The sequence below is a fragment of the Mus musculus genome, chromosome 12, assembly GCF_000001635.26.
Source record: "Mus musculus strain C57BL/6J chromosome 12, GRCm38.p6 C57BL/6J".
Taxonomy (NCBI): Eukaryota; Metazoa; Chordata; class Mammalia; order Rodentia; family Muridae; genus Mus; species Mus musculus.
In genome coordinates, this window is record NC_000078.6 from 88018221 (window position 1) to 88029697 (window position 11477).

General features: G+C 40.7%; 1 protein-coding gene and 2 pseudogenes across 1 annotated transcript; 2 read left to right on the forward strand and 1 right to left on the reverse strand.

Moving 5' to 3' along the window:
• Gm6803 (predicted gene 6803) lies at positions 1-787 on the reverse strand. The gene has a single exon (NM_001354576.1). It carries the CDS (start codon positions 549-551, stop codon positions 117-119), a length of 435 nt encoding a protein of 144 aa, NP_001341505.1. The 5' UTR covers positions 552-787; the 3' UTR covers positions 1-116.
• Positions 6809-10571, forward strand: Gm2056 (predicted gene 2056; annotated as a pseudogene).
• Gm18629 (predicted gene, 18629) lies at positions 10591-11273 on the forward strand (annotated as a pseudogene).
• The last annotated feature ends 204 nt before the right edge of the window (positions 11274-11477 follow it).

Below are 11477 nucleotides of genomic sequence, written 5' to 3' on the forward strand. Positions count from 1 at the left end.
TGCATTAACAAGACACACGGAGGCCAAATGAAGTTTTACTTAACAGTTGAATGTCAAGATGCCAATTGTGTTGAGTAATCTTCAGAGAACTTGGAATATAGCAAGCTTAGTTTATGTTAGATGTCATCAATGTCTTCATCATCCTCTCCAATATCATCAAACACGATTTGATCATCATCCCCAGCACCAAATGTGTCCATTTCATTGATTTTGGCATGTTCTGGAAGTTCTCCATAGGCCTTCAGACTTCTTGCTTCATCTGGATTGTACTTTAAGATCACATCAGCTTTGTTATCTTGATAGTCTCTTAGACCAATCAATATAATGTCTGAGGTATTTATCCAAACCTTTTTTGTCAACTTTCCTCTTATGTGGCACAGCCTCCTTACACCATCAAAACACATTGCTTCCAACCATCCACATCCCAGCATTTTGGTCACCTGAGCATACTCTTGCCCATATTCTTTAAACACCAACTCTCTTTTCTCAGATTCATTTTCATTTTTGCCTCTGCGCCTGTTTTTGCCTCCTTTGCCTTTATTCTTTGGCATGATGGAAAAGGCAACCACAGGAGTCAGGTGAGGGACTCCTGGCAGACAGTGGCTGACAGTGGCTTTGAATCAGTTCCAAGAGCTACTATACGCTTAGGATGGGTGCCAGGAAGTATCTAACAGTGGTAGATCTGAAAGCAAGTCATATAAGTATAGAAGATCCACAAGCCACAAAATGTCCCAGAGTCCTGGCTCCTGATAGTTACAAAATAGTACTTCAGCTTCTGGCCTGGTGCTCAGGAAGTTGTAGTCTCCCCAGTAGTGACAAAGTGCAGCAGGACTCCTTTACCTTTGCAGTTAATGCATTGACCTTAAAAAAAAATTAAATAAGTTTTCGTTGGAAATCTATTTGGGAAATAATTTTTTATCAAATTTCTGCACACAACATTGAATTTTATAGCTTTTAAAAATTAGATATTCTCTTTATTTACATTTCAAATGTTATCCCCTTTCCTAGATTTCCCTCCAAACCCCCCTCTTTCTATCCTCCTGTTGCTCCCTAAGCAACCCATTCCTGCTTACAGGCCAATGCATTCCCCTATATTGGAGCATAGAACCTTCACAAGACCAAGGGCCTCTTGTCCAATTGATGACTGACTCAGTTTTCCTCTACTGCATATGCTGCTAGAGCCACGAGTCCTTCCATGTGTTTTCTTTAATATGTAATTTAGTCCCAGGACGCTCTGGGGTTACTGGTTAGTTCATATTTCTGTTCCTCCTAGGTGTCTGAATTGTATAGCTTAATAAAAAAATTGAAACTATCATTCTGAGGAATGTGGTTCTATATAATAAAAGCAGTCTAAGACTTCATAGAACACTTAGTAGATTCAGATACCATTTTAATACATTTTTAAAAATTTTAGCGTACCCAAAATTACAAGTTCATTGGTGTTCAGGCCTTTAATATATCACAAGAACACTCAAAATATGTACCACTGCACTTTAAATGGACATGCTTGGAGCATAATAAAAACAATTTCAGGACTGGAAAGATTGCTCAATGCTTGAAAGCACTGGCTATTCTTTCAGAGATCGTGCATTCTCTTCCCAAAAACCAAACAGTGGTTCACAACCATTTGTAATGGATACCGATGCCCTCTTTTGGTTCTTGCATCTAAGACAGGTTCAGTATGGTCATAGATATAAATTACTCTCAAATTTTTATTTCAGTTCATAGAAGAATGTAAAATTGAAGAAAGTCACAGGTTGTGTTACTTAGATCCACATTGGGACACAAAATAACACATGAAAGCAGTTGACACAGGCACATATGACAACTAAATGAAGTCCTGTTGCATCCAGTGAAAACAGAAAAGCAAAGGCCAACCAGAAAGTTCATTTCCATCTCCTTAAGATGTGAGAAAGGCTAAGCAACAAACCAACCAGCCAGTATAGTACAAAACAAATTAATAACAACAGCATCCCCAGAAACACTATTGAGTTCATTTTCTGTTGGCCATCTCCTTCTGGGTATGGGGCTTTCCCTTAAGAGTGGTTCTGTACATAGTGATACCCCCTTGGAGAAAACCAACTTTTCTTTGGGAGCAGATACTAGAGATAGTGTCTGGAACCAAACCAGGTCCTTTGCAAGAACAGCCCATGCTCTGAACAACTGAGCTATTTCTCCAGTCCCTATTTGCTAGTTTTTACAAATGACATTTAAAAGCATACAAATGAAAGCTAACTGAAAGCTTTGTGTTGTACAAGCCCAGCCTTTTTGAGACTTTACTTTTGGCCATTGCTATGGTGAGCACAAGACACACACTGCACCCCTGGTTTTTTTCTTGTGTGCATCCATTTCAAATTCTACCTTCCCCCTTATATTCCTATTAATCTATATCAAAGTGCCTGAAGAAGACTCCAATATTGGCTACCTCTAACACGTAGCATAACTCACTCTTACTTTTCTGGACCAACGCTAGGACCACACTAGTAAACACCATCTGTTGGTTCCAGTTTCATTTCTGTGGCTGCTGCTAAAATACAATTTCCAGGAGGAGGGGCTTATCTGGTTTACAAATCCAGGTTACAACCTACCAAGGGATGTCAAGGCAGATAGTGAAATCCCCAAAGCAAGAGGGACTTGCTTTCTTGCAAAGAAGGAAGGAAGGAAGGAGGTAAGCTGGCAGGGAAAGCAACTCATGAAAGACCCCAGCTTCTGACCAGCGTAATCAACAAGGAAGCCCACAAGAGGTTCTAGACATGGTTGTGGCCAGGTTACCTCTGCTCCCTAGCTTAATCAATCCTCAAAGAAAAATGGAAAATATATGTTCTCCCAGAACTTCCCACAACCAGAACCCAAATGCATGACCTACCTGGTGAGTACCATCTTCTTTGAAGGAAGACTAGTAGTCCTTAGAACGATGATTCTTTCTTTCTGGGATAGAGTTTTTCTTTGTCCTTGAGGCTCTCTTGGAACTCTTTCTCCAGAACAGATTGGCCTAGATTGGATATCCTCTTACCTATGTCTCCCAAGGTGAAGGCAGCAAGAAGAGACTTCTGTGTCTCAGCCTGGGCAGAGCTTGAGTATATATATACATTTCCCCAAAGCCCTGCCTCCACAGTGATGCAACTCTAATCCAACAAGGCCACACCTCCCAATAGTACCACACCCTGATCCAAGCATAATTCAATCACCACACCAAACAAGCAAAGAAACAAAAGGACACTTCTTAACTGGGCGTGGTACCCACGCCTTTAATCCCAGCTCTCAGGAGGTACAGGCAGGTGGATTTCTGAGTTCGAGGCCAGCCTGGACACTTCTTACTGCCTACTGGTTTTGTATGGTAATGAGAGACAAAACAGGCTACTGAGGACAAATTTAAAATAATGAATGTGGGAAATCAGAAACACATAGACCAAAACCTGGGATGTAGGGTTGAAAGAAAGGGATGATGTTGGAGAGATGGCCCAGTGGTTGTTAGCACTGAATGCTCTTGGAAGGTTCTGAGTTCAAATCCCAAAAACCACGTGGATGCTCACAGCTATACATAAATAGCTATGATGCTTCCTTGTGTCACATCTGAAGACAGTTACAGTGTAATTAGTTATAACAATAAACAAATCCAATCAGAGGGAGCAGAGGTCCTGAATTAAAATCCCAGCAACCACATGATGGCTCAAAATGATCAGTACACCTACAGTGTACTCATGTACATAAAATAAATGAATTAATTAATCTTTAAAAAAAGGAGCCAGGTGAGATGGCACACGCCTTTAATCCCAGCACTCAGAAGTCAGAAGCAGGCAGATTTCTGTGTTCGAGACAAGCCTGGTCTACAAAGTGAGTTCTAGGACAACCAGGGCTATATAGGGAAACTCTGTCTCAGAAAACGAAAAAAAAAAAAAAAAAAGTGTGGTTGGTGTGAGATGGCTATGTTTCTACAGTCAAGGCTCATTTTCCACAAAGGCATATCATATGGGATGCTTGTATCATGATGATCCCTCATTGTCCTCATAGGACTATGGTCATATCGAGATCAGCAATTTTACTTACAACACAATTAACAGAGTAGATCTGTGAAGCTGATTTGCTGTCACAGTGGGGAAAGGCTCGTGCTGCCATGCTTGACTACCGGAATATTCTCAGATAGATGGAGAAACAGAATCTCAGGTTGTTTTTTGACCTTCACACAGGTGTTGTGGTACTTTGACAAACACACACTCACACACAAAAACAAATACACACATACTCATACACTATATGTAACAAATCTTATTTTATAATTTTATTATATATATACATATACACATATATGTATAAAGATATCTTTTATGTATGTCCATCGGTAACCACATGCATGCTTGGTGACCATGGAGGTTAAAAGAGGGCATTGGACAACCTGGGTACTGGAGTAGCACATGATTGTCTGCCACCATGTGGGTGGTGGCAATTACTGCTCCTAACTGGTCTCTTAAACCCAAAAATATATTAATTTAAATGACTTACTGCAAACAATGCTTTCCTTTAATAATGTGGGATGTGGGTTTGATACCCTTGTGCTAGCTTTTCATGAGTGCCCTAGTTCATCTGCCTCTAGAACTTAGCATGTCACCTGAGTTTCAGCCCCTTCTCCCCAGCAACTTACAAAACATATAATGAACAAACCAAACCTTCAGAAGATCTAACTTCTCTCTGCCTCAGTTTTAAACCCTAGAAACTCAAAGTTGTAAGGAAGTTGCAGTGAGCTGACAGGGCTGAGGAGGAGGTTGCTCACTCCGTGCAGTACTCACTGCTCAAGCAAGAACACTTGAATTGGATGCAATTCATTCCTGTAAAACTGGTGGATGTATTATAAACAAACCCCAACAGCATAGCTTCAGTGAGCTTTTATCAGTTCACTAGCATTGGTTCTTGGAAAAGCAGGTTTGACCAACACAGGACACCGAGAACAACAAACACCACATGTGCTAGTGGAAATTGTAGGTGTTGGCTGGTGGGGCCACAAAGATCCACAAAAAGGAAAGACTGGATTCTCTGCCTGCAAAGATGCAGCCAACAGCAACTGTTGTGATCTGAATATGCTTGGCCCAGGGTGTTGTAGTATTCGGATATCTGGCCTTGTTAGAGTAGATGTGTCACCATGGTCATGGACTTTTTAAGACCCTCATTCTAGCTGCCTGGAAGTCAGTATTCTGCTAGCAGCTTTCAGATGAAGATATAAAACTGTCAGCTCCTCCTGCACTTTGCCTGCCTGGATGCTACTATGTTCCTGCCTTAATAATAATGCACTGAACCTCTGAATATTGAAGCCAGTCCCAATGAAGTGTTATCCTTATAGAAGTTGCCTTGATTATGGTGTTTGCTCATGGCAGTCAAACCCCAGCCAAGTCAGAAGTTGGTACCAGGGAATGGGGTATTGCTGTGACAGGTCTAAAAATGCTTCTCTTTGGGAGAATGTAGATTTGGGGACTTTGGATTTGGAAAGCAGTGGAATGCTTCAAATGGGGCTCACTGGGCTATCTTGGTAGGAATATAGAAGACTCTGTAACTGAGAGTGATCTGAAATGTGCAGTACTGGCCCAAGAGATTTCAGTGGAGAAGAACTTCAGTATGTGGATTAGAGACTGTTTTTTTGTTTGTTTGTTTGTTTGTTTGTTTTGTTTTGTTTTTCTGTAGCATTTTGTAGCAATGGGGTATTGCTGTGATAGGTCTGACAATGCTTCTCTTTGGGAGTATGTAGATTTTGGGACTTTGGATTTGGAAAGCAGTGGAATGCTTCAAATGGGGCTTACTGGGCTATCTTGGTAGGAATATAGAAGACTCTGTTACTGAGAGTGATCTGAAATGTGCAGTACGGGCCCAAGAGATTTCAGTGGAGAAGAGCTTCAGTATATGGCTTAGAGACTGGTTTTGTTGTTGTTGTTGTTGTTGTTGTTGTTGTTTCTTTTTTTTTTTGTTTTGTTTTTTTTGTTTGTTTGTTTTTTGTTCTTTTTGTAGCATTTTGGTGAACAGTAATGCTACTCTTTATCATAGTCTGAAAATCTAGAATGAGACTAAGATTCAGAAATTCAGATTAATTAAATTGGCAATGGAGGTCTCAGAAATGCCCATCATAGACTTTGTTCTCTGCTTACATCTCATGAAGAACTTTGGAATATGCATAACTAGCTTAAAAAGGAAAAGCACAAAATAAATAGTATTAAAGGGGGTGGGCACCAGGAAGTGAAGTGGTGCTGAATTCTGAGTTCAAGGATATTAAATTGAATTAAGGCAGTTTTGACCTTGTGCCAAGATGTGACACAATGAAATTTAGATCCAGTGTGGTGGTGCATTGCTTTAATCCTGGGAGATAAAGCCAAACAGATCTCTGAGGTCAAGATCAGCCAGAGACAGCAAGTTTTAGGTGAAGAAAAGCTTAAATCCAGGGATGGTGGTACACACCTTTAATCCCAGGAGATAGGCATGCAGATCTCTGAGTCAAGGTCAATCTCGAAGAGTATTCAGTGCTTTTCTATCCAGCTCCATCTCTTTCTTTCAATCCTTTGTGCCAGATTTTTGTCTATGCATTTCTGATTTCCCACATTCATTATTTTAAAATTCTCCTCAGTGGTCTCTTTTGTATCTCGTTACCATAGAAAATCAGTATGTGGTAAGACTTGTGCTTTTGTTTGTTTTTATGTTATGGTGATTGAATTATGCTTGAAGCAGGGGATGGTACTATCTAGAGGTGTGGCCTTGTTGGATTAAAGGTGCATCACTGTGTAGGCGGGCCTTTGGAAAAAAGAATATATACTCAAGCTCTGCCCAGGATGAGACACAGTAGTCTCTCCTTGCTGCCTTTGACTTGGGAGGCAGAATCAAGCAGATATATGATCTAAGCCAACCTGGTCTGAAGAAAGCGTTCTAGGAAGCCTGCACTACACAGAAAAGCCGTATCTCAGATAGAAATAATCGTCTTTCTTACTTGTGTCTTAGTCCTCCTTCAGAGAAGATGGAGCTCCCCAGGTAGGTTGTTGGTTCCGGTCCTGGTTATGGAATGGTTTGAGAGTACATACATTTCCCATTTTTCTACTGGGAAAGTTCAAGCTTGGGTGCAGAGGTAACCTTGCCTCAACCATCACTAGAACCTCTTCTGTGCTTTCTTGGAGACTAGGCTGCTCAGAAACTGGGGTCTTTCATGAGGTGCCTTTCCTGCCAGCTTACCTCCCTCCTTCCTTCTCTGCAAGAAAGCAAGTGCCTCTTGCTTTTCATTGTGTGTGGGATTTCACTAGCTTCCTTGACATCCCTTGGTGGGTTGTAACCTGGAATTGTAAACCAGAGAAGCCCCTCCTCCTAGAAATTGTGTTTTGCTGGAGTATTTTAACAACAGCACAGAGATTTGTATGCTTTTAAATGTCATTTGTAAAAACTAGCAAATAGTGACTGGAGAAACAGCTCAGTTGTTCAGAGCATTGGATGTTCTTGCAGAGGCCCTGGTTTGGTTCCAGACACTATTTCTAGTAACTGCTCACCAAGGAAAAGTTAGTTTTCTCAAAGGGGGTCTCACTATGTACAAAACCACTCTTAAGGGGAAGCCCCATACCCAGAAGGAGATGGCCACCACAAAATGAACTCAGTAGTGTTTCTGGGGATGTTGTTAATTAGTTTTTTCCTACTCTAGCGAGTTGGTTTGTTACTAAGCACTTCTTACATCTTAAGAAGATGGAGATGAACTTTCTGGTTGCCCTTTGCTGTTCTGTTTTCACTGGATGCACCAGGCCTTCCTTCCTGCTACTGTCATATGTTTCTATGGCAATTGCTTTCATGTGTTATTTTGTGTCCCAAAGTAGAACTAAGTAACAAAACCTGTGGCTTCTTCAAGTTTTCATTCATTTTGTGAACTGAAAAAAATGTTCTTTAAGAGTTATTTATTGGGCTGGTGAAATGGCTCAAAGGGTAAGGGCACTGATTGCTCTTCTGTAGGTCCTGAGTTCAAATACCAGCAACAACATTGTGGCTCACAACCACCCATAATGAGATCTGACACCCTCTTCTGTTGTGTCTGAAGTCAGCTACAGTAAACTTATGTATAACAATAAGTAAAGATTAAAAAAAGAGTTATTTATTTTTATGAGCATACTCTAGCTGTCTTCATACACAGCATACACAGCAACCAGAAGATTGCATTTGAACCCACTGCAAATGGTTGTAAGCCACCATTCGGTTGTATTAAAGGCAGGAGAAACACAAATGATGTTGTATTCTTGGGTACTCTAAACTTCTTTTTAAAAATCTATTAAAATGGTATCTGAATCTATTGAGTGTTTTATGAAATCTTAGCCTGATCTTTATTCTATAGAACATGATTCCTTGGAATGATGAGATGAAATTTTTTGTTAAGTGGTATAATTGAATGTTGTGTGCAGAAATTTTGATGCAAAAATTCTTTCTCAAATAGATTTCAAAGCAAAACTAATTAAAATTTTTTTTTGTTAAAAGGTCAAGCCTGGGGCTGGAAGAGTAAAGTGGTCCTGCTGCATTTTGTCACTACTGGGGCAACTACAACTTCCTGAGAACCAGGCCAGAAGCCTAAGAATTATTTTGTAGTTATCAGAGGACAAGACTCTGGGACACTGTTGGCTGCCTGTGGATCTTCTATACTTACACTGTTGCTTTTAGATCTGCCACTGTTAGATACTTCCTGTCACACATCCTAGTAGTATTGTAGCTCTTGAAAATGAATCACAGCTACTGTCAGCCACTGTCTGCCAGGAGTCCCTCTCCCAGCTCCTGTGGTTGCCTTTTCCATCATGCCAAAGAATAAAGGCAAAGGAGGCAAAAACAGGCGCAGAGGCAAAAATGAAAATGAATCTGAGAAAAGAGAGTTGGTGTTTAAAGAATATGGGCAAGAGTATGCTCAGGTGACCAAAATGCTGGGATGTGGACGGTTGGAATCAATGTGTTTTGATGGTGTAAGGAGGCTGTGCCACATAAGAGGAAAGTTGAGAAAAAAGGTTTGGATAAATACCTCAGACATTATATTGATTGGTCTAAGAGACTATCAAGATAACAAAGCTGATGTGATCTTAAAGTACAATCCAGATGAAGCAAGAAGTCTGAAGGCCTATGGAGAACTTCCAGAACATGCCAAAATCAATGAAATGGACACATTTGGTCCTGGGGATGATGATGAAATCGTGTTTGATGATATTGGAGATGATGATGAAGACATTGATGATATATAACCTAATCTAAGCATTCTATGTTCCATGTTCTCTGAAGATTGCTCAACACAATTGGCATCTTGATGTTCAGCTGTTAAGTAAATCTTCATTTGGCATGCATGTGGCTTGTTAATGCAAATTGATGAATTTTATTTTTTGAATTATTATATTTTTTAAAATCCAAAGATTTTGATTATCTTAAGTGACAAGTTAACACTTTGTACTTATCAGTATAATTGAATTTAGGGCACAGCTGAATGCATTGTTAAGAGACTGCCATTCGAGCCAGGCAGTGGTGGCACACTCCTTTAATCCCAGCACTTGGGAGGCAGAGGCAGGCTGATATCTGAGTTCTAGGCCAACCTGATCTACAAAGTGAGTTCCAGGACAGCCAGGGCTTCACAGAGAAACCCTGTCTCAAAAAACCAGAGAGAGAGAGAGAGAGAGAGAGAGAGAGAGAGAGAGAGAGAGAGAGAGAGAGAGAGAGAGAGAGATGCTGCCATTCCATTTGTGACCCTTCATTTCTGGCATGTGAGTGTGTGGTGTCAGCAGTTCTGCCAGGTGGCCATCCTGGGCTGAAGTAAGTCTTAGTCCAGCACACCTGCTTCAGGCCTTTATATTGTAAGCATCTGGCTGCATTTGAGACTTCTCAGCAGAGTTACAGATGTGTGGGTCTGCACTTGGAGTCAGACAAAATATAGCTATTTTTGTATTAATGGAGCCATGCCATTTTATACATTCATGTTCTATACATTCACTTTATCCTTTAAGTTGTTGTCACACATAAGTTGTTGCATCTTACAGTGCAGTTTTTAAATTAAATGGGTAGCAATTTTGAGTTTTAAAAATTAGTCATTGCAGAAATTAAGTACTTAGACAGGATATTTTATTATCTTGACTTTAAAAATACAATAGTTGACAATGTTTACATATGATTTCACTTTTCTAAGGCATACTCCCAAAAAGAATGAAAATAAAAAAGTGAAGTCAATCTCTTCTGATTTTGGAAAAAAGAAATTTTCAAAGAAGGTAGCTGTTAATAGGACATAAAATATTCTATACTTTGTAAAGTATGTCCTTTGTGTTAAGCTGTTTCCAAGAAGTTAGCTTCTGTATTGAGGTTTTGGAAAATGAATTACTGTGTATTGATTAAAGTTAGTTACATAATTGTACAAGCTAAGTTTACCTTAAACTAAGCTTAGGTTAAGAGAAAAGGAGCCACAGAGCAATGAAAATGTGGTTCCTGTTTTCTGAATGGAGAAGTTAAGGAACAGAGACATATTAAAAACATGTTGGTTTAAAAACAGTTTTTCTTTTTAATATGTTCATTATATCTCTGGTATATAACAAAAATAAGTGACTACATGATTTCTGGAAAGGAAAAACAAGGTCAATGCAATCCCATGGTCTCTGCTAGGAAACCAGGAGGGCACTCCCCAACTCCAGAAAAGGCTGCTTGCATTACAAACATTAGTGGCTACCAGGATGTTTTGGAAGAATGCAGGCCTCTTTCCAAACTATCTTTTTATTTTGCATGTGTGGTAGATCACATCCTACTCAACACCTCAGGGCACATGCAAGAGAATGTTCCTTCCTCTGAAAATTCAGGATCTTTTGGATCTGCTTCAGGCCTATGCTAATCCTCACCACTAAATTCTCTGCCCAGAAGTACCCCACAACCCCCTCACCCTCAACACCATATGGAACCCAGAGCACACATGAGTCCCCATAAACAGAACCCACTGCACTTCAGTCCTTTCTTGTGATCAAAGTGGAAGGTTGCATCCAGTTTTCTAATTGGCATTCAGGATGAGAGGAACAGAGGACCTGAGGCAGTGCAGGAACAAGAGGGGAAGGTGCGAGGCCTCTCAGAGATCTGAACAGCTGAAGAGGTTTGAGAAGCTGATGCAGCTGAGTTTGCATAAGGAGTTCTAGGACTTAGAGCAAGCGATGGAGAAGAGTAGCAGAGAAGCCCTGGGCCATCAGGAGACCTGAAAGCTGAGCTCCATCTCCCCAGAGTCAAGATTCTCAACCTAAAGATTGGAGAGGGATAGCAGCAGCAGCAGCAGTAGCAGCAGCAGCAGCACCACCACCACCAGCAGCAGCACAACCACCAACACCACCATGTGAAGCAAGCAGAACAGGAGCAGCTAGGAAGGAGGAAACCAGGTCCATCTGTGCAGCTTGTACCCCATTCAAGAGGAGGTCCTGCAGCTCAAGCAGCAGGTAGATGGATGCCTCCAGTCAGCACAAAGAGCTGCTGAATGTGGACCTGGTGCC